The 15,778-nt window shown below is 37.3% G+C and overlaps 1 protein-coding gene across 4 annotated transcripts in view; it reads right to left on the reverse strand.

Annotated features, from left to right (window-relative positions):
• The window catches only part of nemf (nuclear export mediator factor), a 37,228-nt gene that overhangs the window by 14,832 nt on the left and 6,618 nt on the right, over positions 1 to 15,778 (reverse strand). For 2 of the 4 annotated variants that reach the window (XM_088354832.1, XM_088354831.1), the window contains exons 11-31: positions 15,631 to 15,771; positions 13,844 to 14,052; positions 13,598 to 13,783; positions 12,729 to 12,792; positions 12,571 to 12,659; positions 12,388 to 12,491; positions 11,099 to 11,161; positions 10,919 to 11,031; positions 9,895 to 9,952; positions 9,746 to 9,804; positions 9,565 to 9,685; positions 9,340 to 9,505; positions 9,161 to 9,253; positions 8,104 to 8,218; positions 7,093 to 7,170; positions 6,838 to 7,017; positions 6,009 to 6,044; positions 4,734 to 4,840; positions 3,584 to 3,627; positions 1,258 to 1,337; positions 1,087 to 1,178 (exon numbers count right to left, since the gene is read on the reverse strand). In XM_088354832.1, coding sequence (XP_088210958.1) covers positions 1,101 to 1,178; positions 1,258 to 1,337; positions 3,584 to 3,627; positions 4,734 to 4,840; positions 6,009 to 6,044; positions 6,838 to 7,017; positions 7,093 to 7,170; positions 8,104 to 8,218; positions 9,161 to 9,253; positions 9,340 to 9,505; positions 9,565 to 9,685; positions 9,746 to 9,804; positions 9,895 to 9,952; positions 10,919 to 11,031; positions 11,099 to 11,161; positions 12,388 to 12,491; positions 12,571 to 12,659; positions 12,729 to 12,792; positions 13,598 to 13,783; positions 13,844 to 14,052; positions 15,631 to 15,771 — 2,184 coding nt within the window. In that variant the 3' untranslated portion in view covers positions 1,087 to 1,100. Of the gene's footprint in view, positions 1 to 917; positions 1,179 to 1,257; positions 1,338 to 3,583; positions 3,628 to 4,733; positions 4,841 to 6,008; positions 6,045 to 6,837; positions 7,018 to 7,092; positions 7,171 to 8,103; positions 8,219 to 9,160; positions 9,254 to 9,339; positions 9,506 to 9,564; positions 9,686 to 9,745; positions 9,805 to 9,894; positions 9,953 to 10,918; positions 11,032 to 11,098; positions 11,162 to 12,387; positions 12,492 to 12,570; positions 12,660 to 12,728; positions 12,793 to 13,597; positions 13,784 to 13,843; positions 14,053 to 15,630; positions 15,772 to 15,778 lie in introns of those variants that run through there. The other 2 variants (XM_088354830.1, XM_088354833.1) reach the window with 1 other exon arrangement.

Raw genomic sequence — 15,778 nt, forward strand, 5'->3', positions numbered from 1 at the left:
ATTAAATGCACTAATAACTACTTGACAGTTTCTGATCGTATTTAATAACCATTTTTATTTATAATGATCATTTACATTGTCACTTTATAAAAATGAGTTTTGGTCATATGTTCTTTTCTTAAATGAAAATAAAATGGCAATTCTTTATGCGAGAACAATATCCCCATGAAAATACCTACTGGTAAGTACATAAGTAAATATTTAAAAATGTATTAAAAGTAAAATTGTGATCAATTTACAGTCAAGTACATATCAATGAAAGCTTAAAGATGAAATCATAATTGACACTGTCTGACTTACGAACGAGATAAGCAACTTACGAATCATGTGCTATATTTTGTATGTTTAAGGTTTATAGAAGTATTTTAAGGCTGGTATAAGTATTGTTTTGTACAGGAAAAATAAGAAAATAATATGCTATATAAAGATAAATAAACTTACTTTTGGATGATGCACTTCAAGAGTTAGGCGACTTCCTCCACCGTGGTAGAGAGTGGCCGCAAAAAAAGTGTTCCAACCATTTTGTCAACCGCATCAGGCTTTCTTATTCCACTTTCATTTCAAAAGAAATGACTTGCCTCTTCTTTACACCAACCATATTGAATGGATGCATGAGATATCGAACGATAAAAATGTCTAAGTTCTTAGCGCGCTGGAAATACAGTATAGTATGTTTACACACGAACTAGGAAGAGGAGAAATACAAATATATAACATGCATGTATTTTATGCACAGTGGATATTTCTTACTGTAAATTTCCCACCTATTTTTTTTCTTGAACTACTGTATATTTTTTTAATCTTATCATTACACACCATCGCCTTCGTTGAAGTATGAAGGAACAAAAATCCCCTTGATAAAATAAATAAATGCACGAATAATCGAACTGATTCAACTCGAATAAAAGGAAACAAGGTTCAAAGATATACAAATTAAATGTATTTTTTTTTTCTGCCTGAGAACAAATTCTAAAACTTTTATTACCTGTACAAAATATTTGTGGGACCATTTCAATCAAAGACTAAAAGGGAAAAGACACCAAAAACGTGTCCTCTTGTCTTCTTTAGTTCAAAGATTTATTTTACCTCATGAAATGAACTTATTTCCTCTTGGCGGCCAGCAAGTTAGGAGCAGACACTTTGACTTTGCCTGGCATGTTTCTGGACAAGTCGCCATCCTGCAACCAGAAACCGATTTCACCAATGCAATCCAAACTTTTTATCTATATACGGTATATAAGGGTTGGAATTTCATACCTTGACACTGCGTAGCAAGTCTTTTTCTCTCCCGGTAGCTTCTTTGGATTTCATGAAATTCAAAAGGGCCGTGCGGGCGGCTGTAGGAAAGAAATAATACAGTGCTGAAGTGGTTCACAAACCTCGATTTTCAGTGTACAGACGCTTCCCCACTTACGAACATATTTTTCGGGATGTCGAAAAATATTCGGAGATTGCTGTAAGTTATTTGGTATTTGATTGTTTAATATCTCGTGCAGTCTATATGGTTGGTGTAAGGTGTTAAGAAGAGGCGGGTCATTTCATTTGAAATCCAAATGGAATAAGAAAGTTGATGCGGTTGAGAAAATGCTCGGAACGCTTTTTTCCCCATCCACTTTACCACAGAGGAGAAAGTCGCCTAACTCTTGAAGCCCATCTTCCAAAAGTAAGTTAAACTCAACTTTATTTATCTTTATAGAGCATATTATTATATGAAATGTTTACTTTTTCGTACAAAACAATACAGGTTACTTATGCAAGCCTTAACCATACTTGTATAAACCTTTAACATACAAAATATAGCACTGAAGCAACTTGCGAACAAATTCAACTTGCAAATGATAGTCTTGTTTGTAAATCGGGCCACGTCTGTAGAGTATTTAAAAAAAAAAAAAAAAAAAAATTATATATATATATATATATATATATATATATATATATATATATATATACTGGACTGTCTCAGAAAATTAGAATATTGTGATAAAGTTCTTTATTTTCTGTAATGCAATTAAAAAAACAAAAATATCATACATTCTGGATTCATTACACATCAACTGAACTATTTCAAGCCTTTTATTATTTGAATATTGCTGATTTTGGCTTACAGCTGAAAAAAACTCAAAAATCCTATCTCAAAATATTAGAATACTTCCTCAGACCAAGTAAAAAAAATATTTTATAACAGCAAAACTAAATCAAACATTTGAAAATGTCCATTGATGCACTCAGTACTTGGTTGGGAATCCTTTTGCACGGATTACTGCATCAATCCGGCGTGGCATGGAGGCAATCAGCCTGTGGCATTGCTGAGGTGTTATTGATGCCCAGGATGCTTCGATAGCGGCCTTCAGCTCATTTGCATTTGTAGGTCTGGTGTCTTTCATCTTCTTCTTAACTATACCCCACAAATTCTCGATGGGGTTCAGGTCAGGGGAATTAGCAGGCCAATCAAGGACAGTGATGCCATGGTCAGTGCACCAGTTACTGGTGGTTTTGGCACTGTGGGCAGGTGCCAGATCATGCTGGAAAATGAAATCCTCATCTCCATAGAGCTTTTCAGCAGATGGAAGCATGTAGTGCTCTAAAATCTCTTGGTACACAGTTGCATTTACTCTGGACTTGATGAAACACAGTGGACCAACACCAGCAGCTGACATGGCTCCCCAAACCATTGCTGACTGTGGGAACTTCACACTGGATTTCAAGCAACTTGGATTTTGCTCTTCTCCAGCCTTTCTCCAGACTCTGGCGCCTTGACTTCCAAATGAAATGCAAAACTTGCTTTCGTCTGAAAAGAGGACTTTGGACCACTCTGCAACTGTCCAGTGCTTCTTCTCCATAGCCCAAGTCAGACGCTTCTTCCGTTGTCTTGAGTTCAGAAGTGGCTTGACCATGGGAATACGGCTATTGTAGCCCATTTCCCGGACACGTCTGTGAACTGTGGCTTTTGATACCTGGACTCCAGCTTCAGCCCACTGTCTTTGAAGCTCCCCCAAATTCTGGAAGCGGCTCTTCTTCACAATTTTGTTAAGGCTGCGGTCATCTTTCTTGGTTGTGCAGCGTTTCCGGCCACATTTTTCCCTTCCAACAGACTTTTTGTGGATATGCTTTGAAACTGCACTCTGTGAACAGCCTGCTCTTTGAGAAATTTCTTTTTGTGTCTTACCCTCCTGATGGAGGGTATCAACGATGGTCCTCTGGACAGCAGTCAGATCAGCAGTGATTTAGTTTACTGAACCAAGCTGAGTGTTTTTAAGGCTCAGGAAACCCTCGCAAGGTGTTTCGAGTTAATTAGATGATTCAGGTGATTAGTTGAATAGCCTACTTGTATACTTTTTCATGATATTCTAATATTTTGAGATAGGATTTTTGAGTTTTCTTAAGCTGTAAGCCAAATTCAGCAATATTCAAATAATAAAAGGCTTGAAATAGTTCAGTTGATGTGTAATGAATCCAGAATGTATGACATTTGTTTTTTTAATTGCATTACAGAAAATAAAGAACTTTATCACAATATTCTAATTTTCTGAGACAGTCCAGTATATATATATATATATATATATATATATATAATAGATAATACCTTTGCCTTTTTTTTGAGAGCCTGGTGTCAGTTTCACTTTGTGCCTGTAGGCGGAAAAAAATAAACATGAGAAAACTAATCAAACACTAAAAAGCATAAGACTTTTTTTAGTCAGACAATATCAAGGGCTCAAAACAAGCAAAGTTGGTATGTTTTCTAAGGATTTTAATTTGGACTTTAATTTGTTTCCTTAAAGCCCCCGTGTGTAATATTTGACCACTACAATTTCAGTTTCTCCAATGCAAACAGCGTAGCAGCAGGATGCCAGACAAATATGGCAGCGACTACAGGGCAGGGATTCTGTGTAAAAGAACTACAAATAATCCCAACATATGATTATTATTATTATTTTTATTTATTTTTTTTATAAAAATTGACAATGGTAATATAGTTTGTATTTTGCAGAGTATTCAAACCATCTTTTGTACCACTAGATGGCACTACATATAACACACTGCCCCTTTGATTAGATCCAATGAAATAGGCAGTTTAAATTTTTAAAATATATGTTTTTGGAACATTATGAAATATTTTTATTTAATCAGTACTTGTAAAAGAACACATATTTATAATACTTTTGTTATTGTCTGACAAGAAAACGAATCAAAGAAGAAAATGATGTCAATTATATGCTTAAGGGGTATTTCAGGGTAGTTAATTTTGTTAAAATATGAGTAAATACTAATATTGTCAAAAAACATAATTCGTACTTGAAATTACTTTTATTTATGTTTACAATTAGAAACAAGTAAATCTAGAGAAAAATAAGAAAAGGATGTAAATTACTGTGAACTACAATATTAGTAAATATAGAATTTTTTGTGGTAAACAATAAATATTTGTACAAATTTACAAATATATGAAAATGAGCTAAATTATATCCTCAGGCAGTAGTATAGGAAACTAACTTTGTTTACGTATTGGTATTAAGTAAACAAATATCTATAGTAGAATAAGAAAAGTAGTTGGAGGATGACATTTAATCTAGCGCCCCCCCAAAAAATACTGGCATTTTACATTTATATTTCCTTTTATACAAGTTTGCAAAAATTTGTGAACGGAAACTCAATTCTAGCCTGATTTCCGAATGAATATTTTTGGGGTTCTAAAATGTTTTGAAACAGTAATCGAGAAGACTGTAGATACGCACTTGCAGTTGGAGAGCGCACTGTAGGGGGCGCAAACGGGCACTGCAAACATCAGCACGTCTTCAGGGTGAGGTTGGCCCGTGAGTGAAGTGAGGAGGTTCTCTGCTTCCTGTCGTATCCAAAAAGACACTAAGTAAAGGGAAAGGAGGCTCCCTCGAGAGCACAGGTGTCGAACATGCGGCCCACGGGCTGGTTTTTAATACCGTTACTGTATATTACTTCACATGAACCGCAAGAGAACTGTTGATAATTTCAACCTTGCCCTGTCGTGGTTGGACATATTTCGAACCAGAAGAAGGAAGTGGCTTATCATCCCGAATTGGAGTTGTTACTGGTAAAAATGACACCTAGGATGAATATTTCATTGGATTTGGTGATTTGCGGTGGCGCTGATAGGATAAAGAACATGCTTACCAGACTATCTGATTACCTCTTAATATGTTACGCCGTTACTGACATATATGTCAAAAACATGCATGTACGTTAGTATACCATGATCTCCATTATATGTTTATGTTAAATCACATACTATACTGTGTCTCCAGCACGGTAAGAACTTTAACATTTTTATTGTTAAATGTCTCATGGATTCATTCAATACGGTTGGTGTAAAGAAGAGACGAGCCGAAATGAAAATGCAATAAGAAAGCTTGATGCGGTTGAGAAAATGGTCGGAACGCTTTTTCCGGCCACTTTCTACCACGGAGGAGGAAGTCGCCTAACTCTTGAAGCTCATCTTCCAAAAGTAAGTTAAACTTACTTTTATTTATCTTGATAGCGCATATTATTTTATGAAATGTTTATTTTTTAGGTACAAAACAATACAGGTTACGTTTTGGTGGACGATGGACCCACGTGGAGAGAGGCAAGAATAGGGGTGCCCAAAAATGCCCAAATGTAACTTAAAATACTGGTACTTAAAATGAGTAAACATGCTGGCAATCAGTTCAGGGTGTCCCCTGCTCACTGCCCGATGATTGCTAGGATGGGCTCCAGCACCCCCGCGACCCTACTGAGGATAAGCGGTGCAGCTAATGAGATGAGATATTATAATTATTAATTATTACTATAAATTATCTAATTGTTTTACTCATTTTAAGAATATACATATTTTAATTTTTGCTAATATTGTTTTAAATTAACCACCATCCACTGATAATTTCACATATTTAAGTATCATTTTTCTTATTTTTATCTGAGAAATAAGACTAAACGATACTTAAAATGAGCAAAAAAAGCAAACTTTCAATGGGGTGAGTTCATATTTTCTTAGTCACCTCTGCTCCAGGGTTGTCTGGATCCACGTCGTCTTCCTGGGGAACAAAACAGGTTATGAGTTTCAGAAATGTAAAATGACTTTGATTTGTGTGTGCGAATTATTTTTTCTTTGGAAATTTAAAGATTTTACGTAAAACTTATCAATGAATGCCATGAGCCTAAGACGCAGCTCATTTTTTCTATCGTTTTAAATTGCTTTCTGAATAATCCATTTTTTTTAATTATTGTTCCAGTTATGCAAAAAAATGGAAATACATATTTTTAGACTAGAAGAAGCTAATATACAATTTCATAAATATAATAAAAAACAAAGAGAAGGCATTCTATATTTGATCCTAATAATTACTTAAGGAATGTCCTTGCCAAGCCCTTTTCTCTATTATTTTTTCCACTTTTTCGAGTTATTGCTCCATGTAAGCAAAAAGTACAACAAAATGAAAGAAGTCTTTTTAGTATAGTAGTTATGATGAATATCACATTTTAATCATGTGATAATACACTAAGATGAAATAATAAAAATAGAATATAGTCCATATTTGATCCTAAAAAGGCCTAACAATGAATGTCCATGCCAAGTTCCTTGGTTAAGTTGCTGTGGAGAAATATATATTTTTTTTTTTACTAAAACTGAGTACCATAGTAGCGTTTGTTTCTCTTTTTAACTATTATAAAGACATTAAATGCCATTAGAAGCTCACAGATAAATTGATGTTAAATATGAAATAATTTAATCTCTTTTTAAAGAGATGGGTGCACTCAAGTGTATCAAATGACTTTATATACTTTTTATTGCCCCTAAAAAAAAAATCTATTTACGGAACAACGTACCTTGTCGTCTGGCTCCGCCCCCTCGGTGTCCGGTTTCACTTCCTGTTGAGGTTTAGGAGGCAGCTTCTGATTGGGCTGTGGCTTCTGAATGGGCGGCGGTTTGCGAGCGGGCTCCTCCCTGCCCTTCCCTTTTTTGTTTTTCTTGGCCTTGTCTTTCTCCTCCTTGCTGGTTCCGGACGACTGAGGAAAAAAGTTTTTAGTATTTGTACTTGTGTATCAGTGTGTGTGTGTGTGTGTGTGTGTGTGCGCGCATACCCCGAGAAGCTGCATCATGATTTCCCGATCTTCCTCGTCTTGGTCTTTGTACTTCTCCTTGATCTTCTTGAGTTTGTTCTGTTAATATAGTAAAACAGATATTTTTTGTTACCATGACAACGGTGTACTAGTAATTTTTTTTTTTTAGCATTTCTGGAGTATTTATTATTTACTCTCAGAATTAAATAAAAATAATACATCAAGTCCCTGTTTTAAGAGCTGTAGTTGTATTTTTGTAGTATTGCTCTAGGAGGTATTTCTGTACTAGAACTTTCTTATTATAGTATTACCTTACTCGTATTTTTGTAGTATTTAGTTTTCCTTTTCCAAATGAAAGCAAAATAATAAATAAGGTTCCTGTTTTAAGCACTTATTTTGATTTTCACTTTTGTAAATTTCTGTATCATTTTTGTTGTACTATATTTCTGTAGTATTACAGTAGTTGTATATTTGTAGTATTACTGTAATAGTACATCTGTATTAGTATATTTTGATAAAATATTACCTTAAGTATGTTTGTTAAATTTCTGTATTTCTTATTTCTGTTCGGAATAAAAGCAAACTAACATATTAAGTCCCTGCTTTAAGCACTTATTTTAATATTTAGTTTTGTAATATTTTTGTAGTATTTCTGTAGTCTTACAGTAGTTTGTAGTATATTATTAGTATAAGATATAGTATTTCTGTGTTAGTATTTTTGTTGCATTTCTGTAGTATTTTTTTTCACAATTAAAGCAAAATAATACATCAGTTTCCTGTTTTTAAGCACTCAAATATATATTTTTTGTAGTATTTATGTTGTATTTGGTAGCAGAACCACAAGGGGACACTGAAGTGAAATCTGACAACCCCAGCAGTATTTAATTTACTATCATAGATATGCATATATGTTATACTACTTTCACTGTTATTAATTTGGTGGACCAGATTAAAAAGCCTGACAGCCAGCATCTGGCCCACAGGCTGTAGTTTCCCCACCTCTTTCTTCCATTGAGAACTCGAAGATCTTACCTTCTGGCCTCTTTTGAGTGGCTGTTGAGAGGCTCCGCCACCAGCTTTGGAGGAGGGGCCTGCCTCCTGTTCTGGTTCGCTCACTTCCTGCTTCTGTTTCTTCTTCTTCTCGTCTCTAGACGGCGGAAATATTTTCGACGGAAAAGCAATCGAATCGTTACATTCAAGTGTTGTTAAGGGATGTCCGCGAATGACCCCGGTTAGATGAAGCTCCTCCCATTTCTATGTAATCTTTTTACAGAATTTTGAGTATTGCAGTGAATAGTTAGAAGCTCATTTTGGTAGAATATAATTCAATAGGGCGGCATTAGAGCGCTCGTCTTGGGATCAAGGGGTCGCAGGTTCAATTCCCAGCTCCTGTTATATGTAGAAGTGCCCCCAATAAGCAGGTAGGCGCCTTGCATGGCTGACTCCCTATTGGTGTGTGAGTGTGTGTATGTGTGTGAAACACATTGTAAAGCGCTTTGGGAGGTCTATATAAATGCAGACCATTTACCAATAGCACATCCCTAATAGCAGTACGTAGTTGCATCCTTACTGCAAAAATTTAGTAAAATGAAATGTCCAAATTAAGGCTTAGGGGCCAATTCTGGAACACCAAACTTATTTCCTAATTAAAATATTTACCCTTTAAAGAGTTTATCATGGAAACCTTAGAGCAGTGGTTCTTAACCTTGTTGGAGCTACCGAAAGTAAAACATATACTCACCGTCAGTGTCTCCCCTTATACTTCTTCCTCCCTCTTTCTTTCTCGCTTGCTGTTTCACCTGCTATCTCTCACTCTTTCCTTCTTCCTTCCACCCAATCTCTCCTTTCTCCTTCCAATTCTCCCCTTCCTTCTGCCTTTTCCCTCCTACTTCCTCCCTTCTCCGCAACCCCTTTCCTCCCTCCTTGCCCTCATGTAGGTTTTAGATCAGGGGATGGTGTAATAATAGTCTGTAGTTTGCAATAATCTGTTTGGCCCTTTGAGACTCTTTGTGAATAAGGGTGTCACAAATAAACATGGCTTGACTTCTCCCCAACCTCCATTCCTCCCTAATCTATCTCTCACACTTACCGTCTCTCCTTGGCAGTCATGTGTTTCCTGCCTTGAGTGTCACCGTCAGCATGAGACCCTTCTTCTTTCTTCAAGCTGACGTTCTGAGAGCTCCTGGAGGGTGGTTCACAAAAAAGGTTACAGGATTTTTCTGTTTAATTTCATACTCATATGTAATATTTTTTTCATAGAGTCGTGACCTGTTGGGCTGCAGATGAGTCAGGGTGATGGTGGTGTCAGGGTAGCTAGATTCCTCTTCGATGTCTTCCTCAATGGCGTTTTCATCTTTGGCGTCTTTACCATTTTCGGCCTCGAGTTCCTTCTCTTTCCCGTCCTCGGTTGCGTCTTCAGTGCCGCTGTCCTCACCTAAAGGCACGGAGCTCACCGTAAGTTGCGACCACGGGGAAAGGCGAGTCGGCACTTACCGACAAGCTCTTCCCCTTCTTCCAACATCTCAGCCGCCCTGGATGCCATTTCCTCCATGTCCTCCTCCAACGTCTTCACCTTGCGCTCGCCTCGGTGACGGAACACACTGTCATCGTCGACCTTAAAAAGGTTTACAATTATTATTATTGTTAAAACACCTATTGTAGTTTTTTTTGTTACCTTAAAGAGGAAGCCGAAGCCCATAATCAAGTAGGAAGGTGGCAGATAGTTTTTCTTTCCTGACAAGAAACAAAGGAACATATTGATGCTCTTTTTTGGGGGGGAAGAAGGGGATTAAAAACAAAACATATGCATTACCCATGTCTTACCTCGAATCATGAAGCTGCCAGTGGTCAGGTACTCTCCTGTAGGCGCAGTCTTGGACACCTATACATTAAACAAAAATGTAGATTATTGTGTTAGGATTCATTTAAAATGTTCTTACTATTTTAGATGTCACAATTTTAAGTAATATTTTTCTAAATTAATTTTTTTTCCAGTGATGTGGTTTTTCAACCAATGGGAGAAACACACACAAATCCATAAATATACATTTATTCATTTTATACTTTTTTTATATAATGAGCATGTCCTTAATGTGAAGTAGTATTAGGTATTATTTTCCTTAATTTACTACTTTTTGAAGTAAATACATTTAGTTTATTAAATTAATCAAATGAAAAATGGAAATCAAGGAACTAAAATTATGAATTTTATCCTCCCCTTTGTAATTTAAGTAATGAAAATTGAAAGATGATGAACATTTCTTTTTTATAACTAGTTTTTTTCTTAATAGCAAAAAAAAACTATTAGGATGACTTAGTAGATGATGCAATTACAAATAAAATCTACAATTTTTAACTAACACAACTAATAAAAATACTTCATTTTATACTTATTTTATCCTAAGGTAATACTTCAAAATGTAAAATAAAATCAAACTAATATTGATAATAAAATAAGATACAAATAATATTGAATTTGGTTTTTATTTGGTTCTGTTTTTCTTTTTATATCTTATATAAATAATAGTGTAGGTATATTTTAATTGAGTAAGTAAAATAATTCAAAATGGCAAAATGTATTTGCCTGAAATGTTACCAATATTTAAAAAAAATATTTTATCTAGTTTTTCTAGAAAAGTAAATAAAGTAAATATTACATAAAACGTGTAAAATTTTCTTTAGGCCAGAGAGAAATGCCCTTTTATCATTACATATTTAGAAATACTATATTTGATCAGTTTCATATGAATAAGACCTAAAACGACCAAAAATGTCATGCTCCAGATAAAATCACTATCATTTTTCTTAGTGAGAAAAAATACAAAATAAAATGGGGTCCCTGACTGACCTGATGATGGTGGACCCACCAGGCACTGGTGACAATTTTAGCATCCCAGGCGGCACTATAGCACACCGACATGGTGCCCGCCTCGGTTAGCGTGCGAGGGGGGACGGGATTGCCTGCAGTGGAGGGAAAAGGGGCAAAGCCTGAGATTACGACATTGCAAAATAACATGAGCAAACCTACCTGAAGGGTTTTTAATAATGCAGCTAGTGGCGCCGTGAAGGTCAGCATGGACATAAATGTCACCTATAAAAAAAAAATATATTTAACTCAGTTAATGCCATAAAGTACAATTATGTTTTCAAAAGCTTTGTCCCATTGCGCTAAAACAAAAATGTTAAAAAAAATATTTTATAAAGGGTTTGGCACAGCTTATCAGAAAGTATCAAGCCTCTGAGAATGATTTCAGTATGAGAAATCACCATTGGATAGCAGGAGTGGCTATGATCAGATCTGTGATCTTTGTCCCCCACTTCCTAGTGTGGCTTCCTGTATCCAGAGATTGAAGTGTGTAGGCACCCCCAAATGGCGAGTAGGTAATAAAACCGTGTGTAAGAGAAGAGAATACAAAGACCTATCTCTACTTCACTCTTCAATTATTGCTGGTTCACTTTATGGATTTTTAATTGAATTGTGTTTATTGTCATTGATATCAATGTACTGTTGATTTTGTTCGGACAGGGAAGACAGCTATCGCAAGGAGCAGGTTGTATTTGGGTGTGTATTGGGTGCCGTGACTGTCGGTGTGCACGGCTGTAATAGGTTGGTATATGCTGTCAGTCAAACAGTCGGGGTGGGCAGACGCGAAAGTCAACGTCTATGAAGCAAAAACAAACTAGCGACCGCTAACTTTTAGCGGCTCATTACATTGAAAATAAATTCATTAATAAAATACGATTCTGAGGAGAGTCAGAAGAGCTTAAAAAAATAGTGACCAGCAGCTTGTGCTGTGAGGATTGTTATTGCGTCGAGAAACCGACTGAGGCGCCGTCGTGGAGGAAGCAATAGCAAGGCTGCAGGTCTGGCTTAGTGCTACGGCTAGGCTAACAACTCTCGTAAGTCACCCCTGTCGAACCTCGCTAGTCACCAACGCCAGATCCATTACCCATGAAACGGATGAGCTGAAACTATAAACTCGTGGAAAACTGAAAAAGAGATAGATAGATAGATAGATACTTTTCATCCCCGGAAAAAGAAACATACTGTAGAACATATGACAAGTCAGTCATTAAAAAAATAAATAAAATTTAAAAAATCAGCAAGAGAGAAGCATGGCCTGTTCTGATGTTTGATATTGTTGATGTTTGAACCTGGGTTCGGGGCTGGGCACAAGATCTTACCTCTACCCAGGATACAACGTCCCCGCATTACGTTTTCTGCGCTCTTTATGGCAAAGTAAACCATTATATTTATAAAGAGGCCGAGCAATCTTGCTTCAAACCATTAATTTATCATTTATTGGTAGTTCTCACCGGCACGTAAATAGCGCTTGACAATCATCTCATTCTGCTGCTGATCCCGCCCAGCGATTACTAAGAAGTTCTCCGACGTGATGAACCACAGAAACTTCTCAAACCTGCCAAAAAAAAAAAAAAAAGGCTAAATATGGCTAAGATTTTTGGGGGAGAGCTTCTGAGGATCTTCTGGCCACCCACCAGTAGACCTTGCGGGCCTTTTGAATGGTGGTCACCGTCTGGACCTCCTTCAAAGTCTGATGGGTTTTTTTCTCGGCTGATTTCATGGCCTTGAAACAAATTGGAAGCGTTTTTTTAAAAGAATTCAGTGGTTTTGCCAGTCGAAAGGACAATCTTACCTTGTCGGCAGCTTGAATGGTCTTCTGCTCCTTTTTTTCGGCGCTGCGCTTGCAGTCGTAGTACCTTCAAACACACAAAACTGGGGTTTGAACCTAAGAGAATCACACACTGGCCCCACTGTCAATTTATTAATTTTAAGGAGGGATGTTCCTTATTTTACCATACAGTACTTTAATTATAATCAGAGAAAAATAGTGAACCTTAAAATTAGGGCCTTTATCGGCCAATAAGAACGGTAATTCCATCATTATTTTTTTTTCTTATTTTTATTGAAATTGGGCAGCACGGCGGCGCAGTGGTTAGCGCTTGTGCGGCACAGTTCATGTCATGGGAACCTGTCGTGGGTTCAAATCCAGCTCCAGACTTCCTGTGCGGAGTTTGTATGTTCTCCCCGTGCTTGCGTGGGTTTCCTCTGGGCACTCCGGTTTCCTCCCACATTCCAAAAACATGCATTTCAGGTGAATTGGCCGGTCCAAATTGTCCATAGGTGTGAATGAGCGAGTGAGTTGTCTGTCCCTGTGTGCCCTGCAATTGGCTGGCAACCAATTCAGGGTGTCCCCTGCCCACTGCCCGGAGATGGCTGGGATGGGCTCCAGCCCCCCCGCGACCCTAATGAGGATAAGCGGTACGGCTGATGAGATGAGATGAGATTTTTATTGAAATTATCGTTTTTTTAAATTTTGATTGAATTAATATTTTTCTTTTTTGACACGAACTTGTATATTTTTTTAGTAACATAAAAAATATATTTTATGGATTTTTTCCCCTTAGTTTATTCTAAACAGTTTTTAAAATTTATACATACAGTATATGTGCCCCATGGTAGTGAAAACAAGGTATTTGACACCATTTTTCTTGCCTTACTCACTTCTTTGCATTGGCGTAGGCTGACAGGCTGAGATCCACGTCCACAAGCATGGGCTTGTTCTTCTGCAACTTCTTCTTCTGAACTTTGTCTTTATTTTTGTTTTTCTTTCCCTTCTCCTGCTTGCCCTCGTTTACAGCCACCGCTTCTTCCTCCTGCTCCTCCTCTTCCTCGGTGATGTAAGGATTCCTACAAGAATTCATAAATAAAAATGTGCAAATGTCCATCAGTCTCCACGGTGGTCCTTACTTGAGAAGCATGGTGATGTGGTTGGTCTGCAGCTTGAGGTCTTTGATGGCGCTGGCTACAGGATCACCGGCGGCTTGCGCCTCCTTGACCAGAATGCCGATCTCGGTCCAGTCCACCTGGTTAGCTAACGCGCTGCGGATCACCTGCAGGGCCCGCTCCACCACCGGTAGATTCATCTCCACTAGCTCGCCTTTCGCTCGGTCTACTTCCTGTCAACGGCGCCAGACATATACATTTTTTTTGCCATCGATTACTGAAGTGCTTCTCAATTTTTTTCTGTCATGCCCCCCTCGGAAGAAGAAAACCTCTCTTGCCCCTCCCAAAAATACTCACACATCTTATTACCATGATGTTGGTGTTATGTCCTTAACTGACAGCTGAATATACTTCATGCTGTCCACTGCAAACATTTTTAAACACAGCAAGCACATTGGTATTTTATCGTCTAACAAAATGGTCGTAGTGAAGCTGATTGTTCCATATGCTTCATTAAATGTCCTTGTTTTAGATTTGGGTAGACTTTTATTTTCCTCTTTATTTCTGTCTTTTTCTGCCTATCTTCTCATCTCATCCCTGTTAAACATTTTTTCATGGAGTCACCTCCAACTCATTTTCTCTGCAATGCATGTGCAAAGCGCGGATGCTTTCCACGTTGCCAATAAGAGCGCTGCTGCCCCCTAATCTAGTAATGGTGCAATTGCACTTTATTCTAGGACATTTTTTTTTTATGTTCTTTTTGGAAAATTTGTCCCTCGCGCCCCCTCCAGTTTGGCCTACCCTGCAATTTGAGAACCACTGGATAGAGATGCATGATAGTTATTGGGTGTATTACATCCCAAAATGACTACAGTTATCGACCCAAAAGGGAAAAAACACCCAATAATTAGTTACTTGAAGCCAAAGCTACCAAATATTGCAAATTATATTTCAGAATGGATAAAGATAATTTTAAGATTTGGAAAACCATCTTAGTACAATTTCAAAGTGACATTTTAGGTTGACAGTGGTTCTTATACAACATTATAAGTTGAAAGGAAATTGTGTATTGTTTAGAACATCCATGTGGTTAACAAAAACAGTACTGATTTGAATAATGGGCAGAAATAGATGTACTATCATATAAACGCGATTTAAAAAACAAACTTGTAGGTCGAGAAGTTTGCATCTATTTTACATAGCATGAAGTTCCACCATCACGCTGCTACAGTACCCCAAAAATCAAAAACCTTGCGAAAGGCTGGGCAAAAAAAGTGAAAAGAATAATGGTGCAGTTTTGTTACTTTGAGTATTCATAGTTTGTATTCTTCCTAGTGCTTAGTAGCACTACGAAATACAGCGACATATAGTGGCCAAATAATGCAGACACAAACCCACGCAGGAGTGGCACAATATAAGGCATTCAATAAGGCGAAAGTTCAGAAGCCCGTTCAATTGCAACATTCTGAGCAATGCAACTATTTATGTCGGAGTTCACCAGTGCCTCACAAGCATTAAGAAGAGGTGCAATGAAGAGAAAATGAAAATATTCTACCAGAAATTCTTAGAACCCTTACCGATTACGGCTGAGCTCTGTAGCTCTCACGCACATTAAGAAGAGGAAGAGAGGGGACACGCATTGTAATTGCAAACAAAAATTAAAACACATATAAGAATAATTGGATCCGGCATGTGTTATCGGTTTTCATCTCCAAAAGGATTTTATAAGTTCTTAGGCGGAAAAAAAAACAGTTACCATGCATCCCTAAGTATTTTATTTTGTCAGCGTTTCTGCTCGTCGAGCTCCTCACCTGAACTTGATGCAAGGCCTCCAGCCTCTGCTCGTGGTCCCGCTTGACATTGTCCAGCTTCTTGAGGGCCTGTTTCTCTTGCTGCAAAGCTTTCATGTCAATCTTCTGGCTTTCCATCTTGGAAAAGAACTCGTCCACCGCCTAATTG

This window comes from Urocampus carinirostris, chromosome 15 (assembly GCF_059441175.1).
Source record: "Urocampus carinirostris isolate Australia breed hairy pipefish chromosome 15, RoL_Ucar_1.0, whole genome shotgun sequence".
Lineage (NCBI taxonomy): Eukaryota > Metazoa > Chordata > Actinopteri > Syngnathiformes > Syngnathidae > Urocampus > Urocampus carinirostris.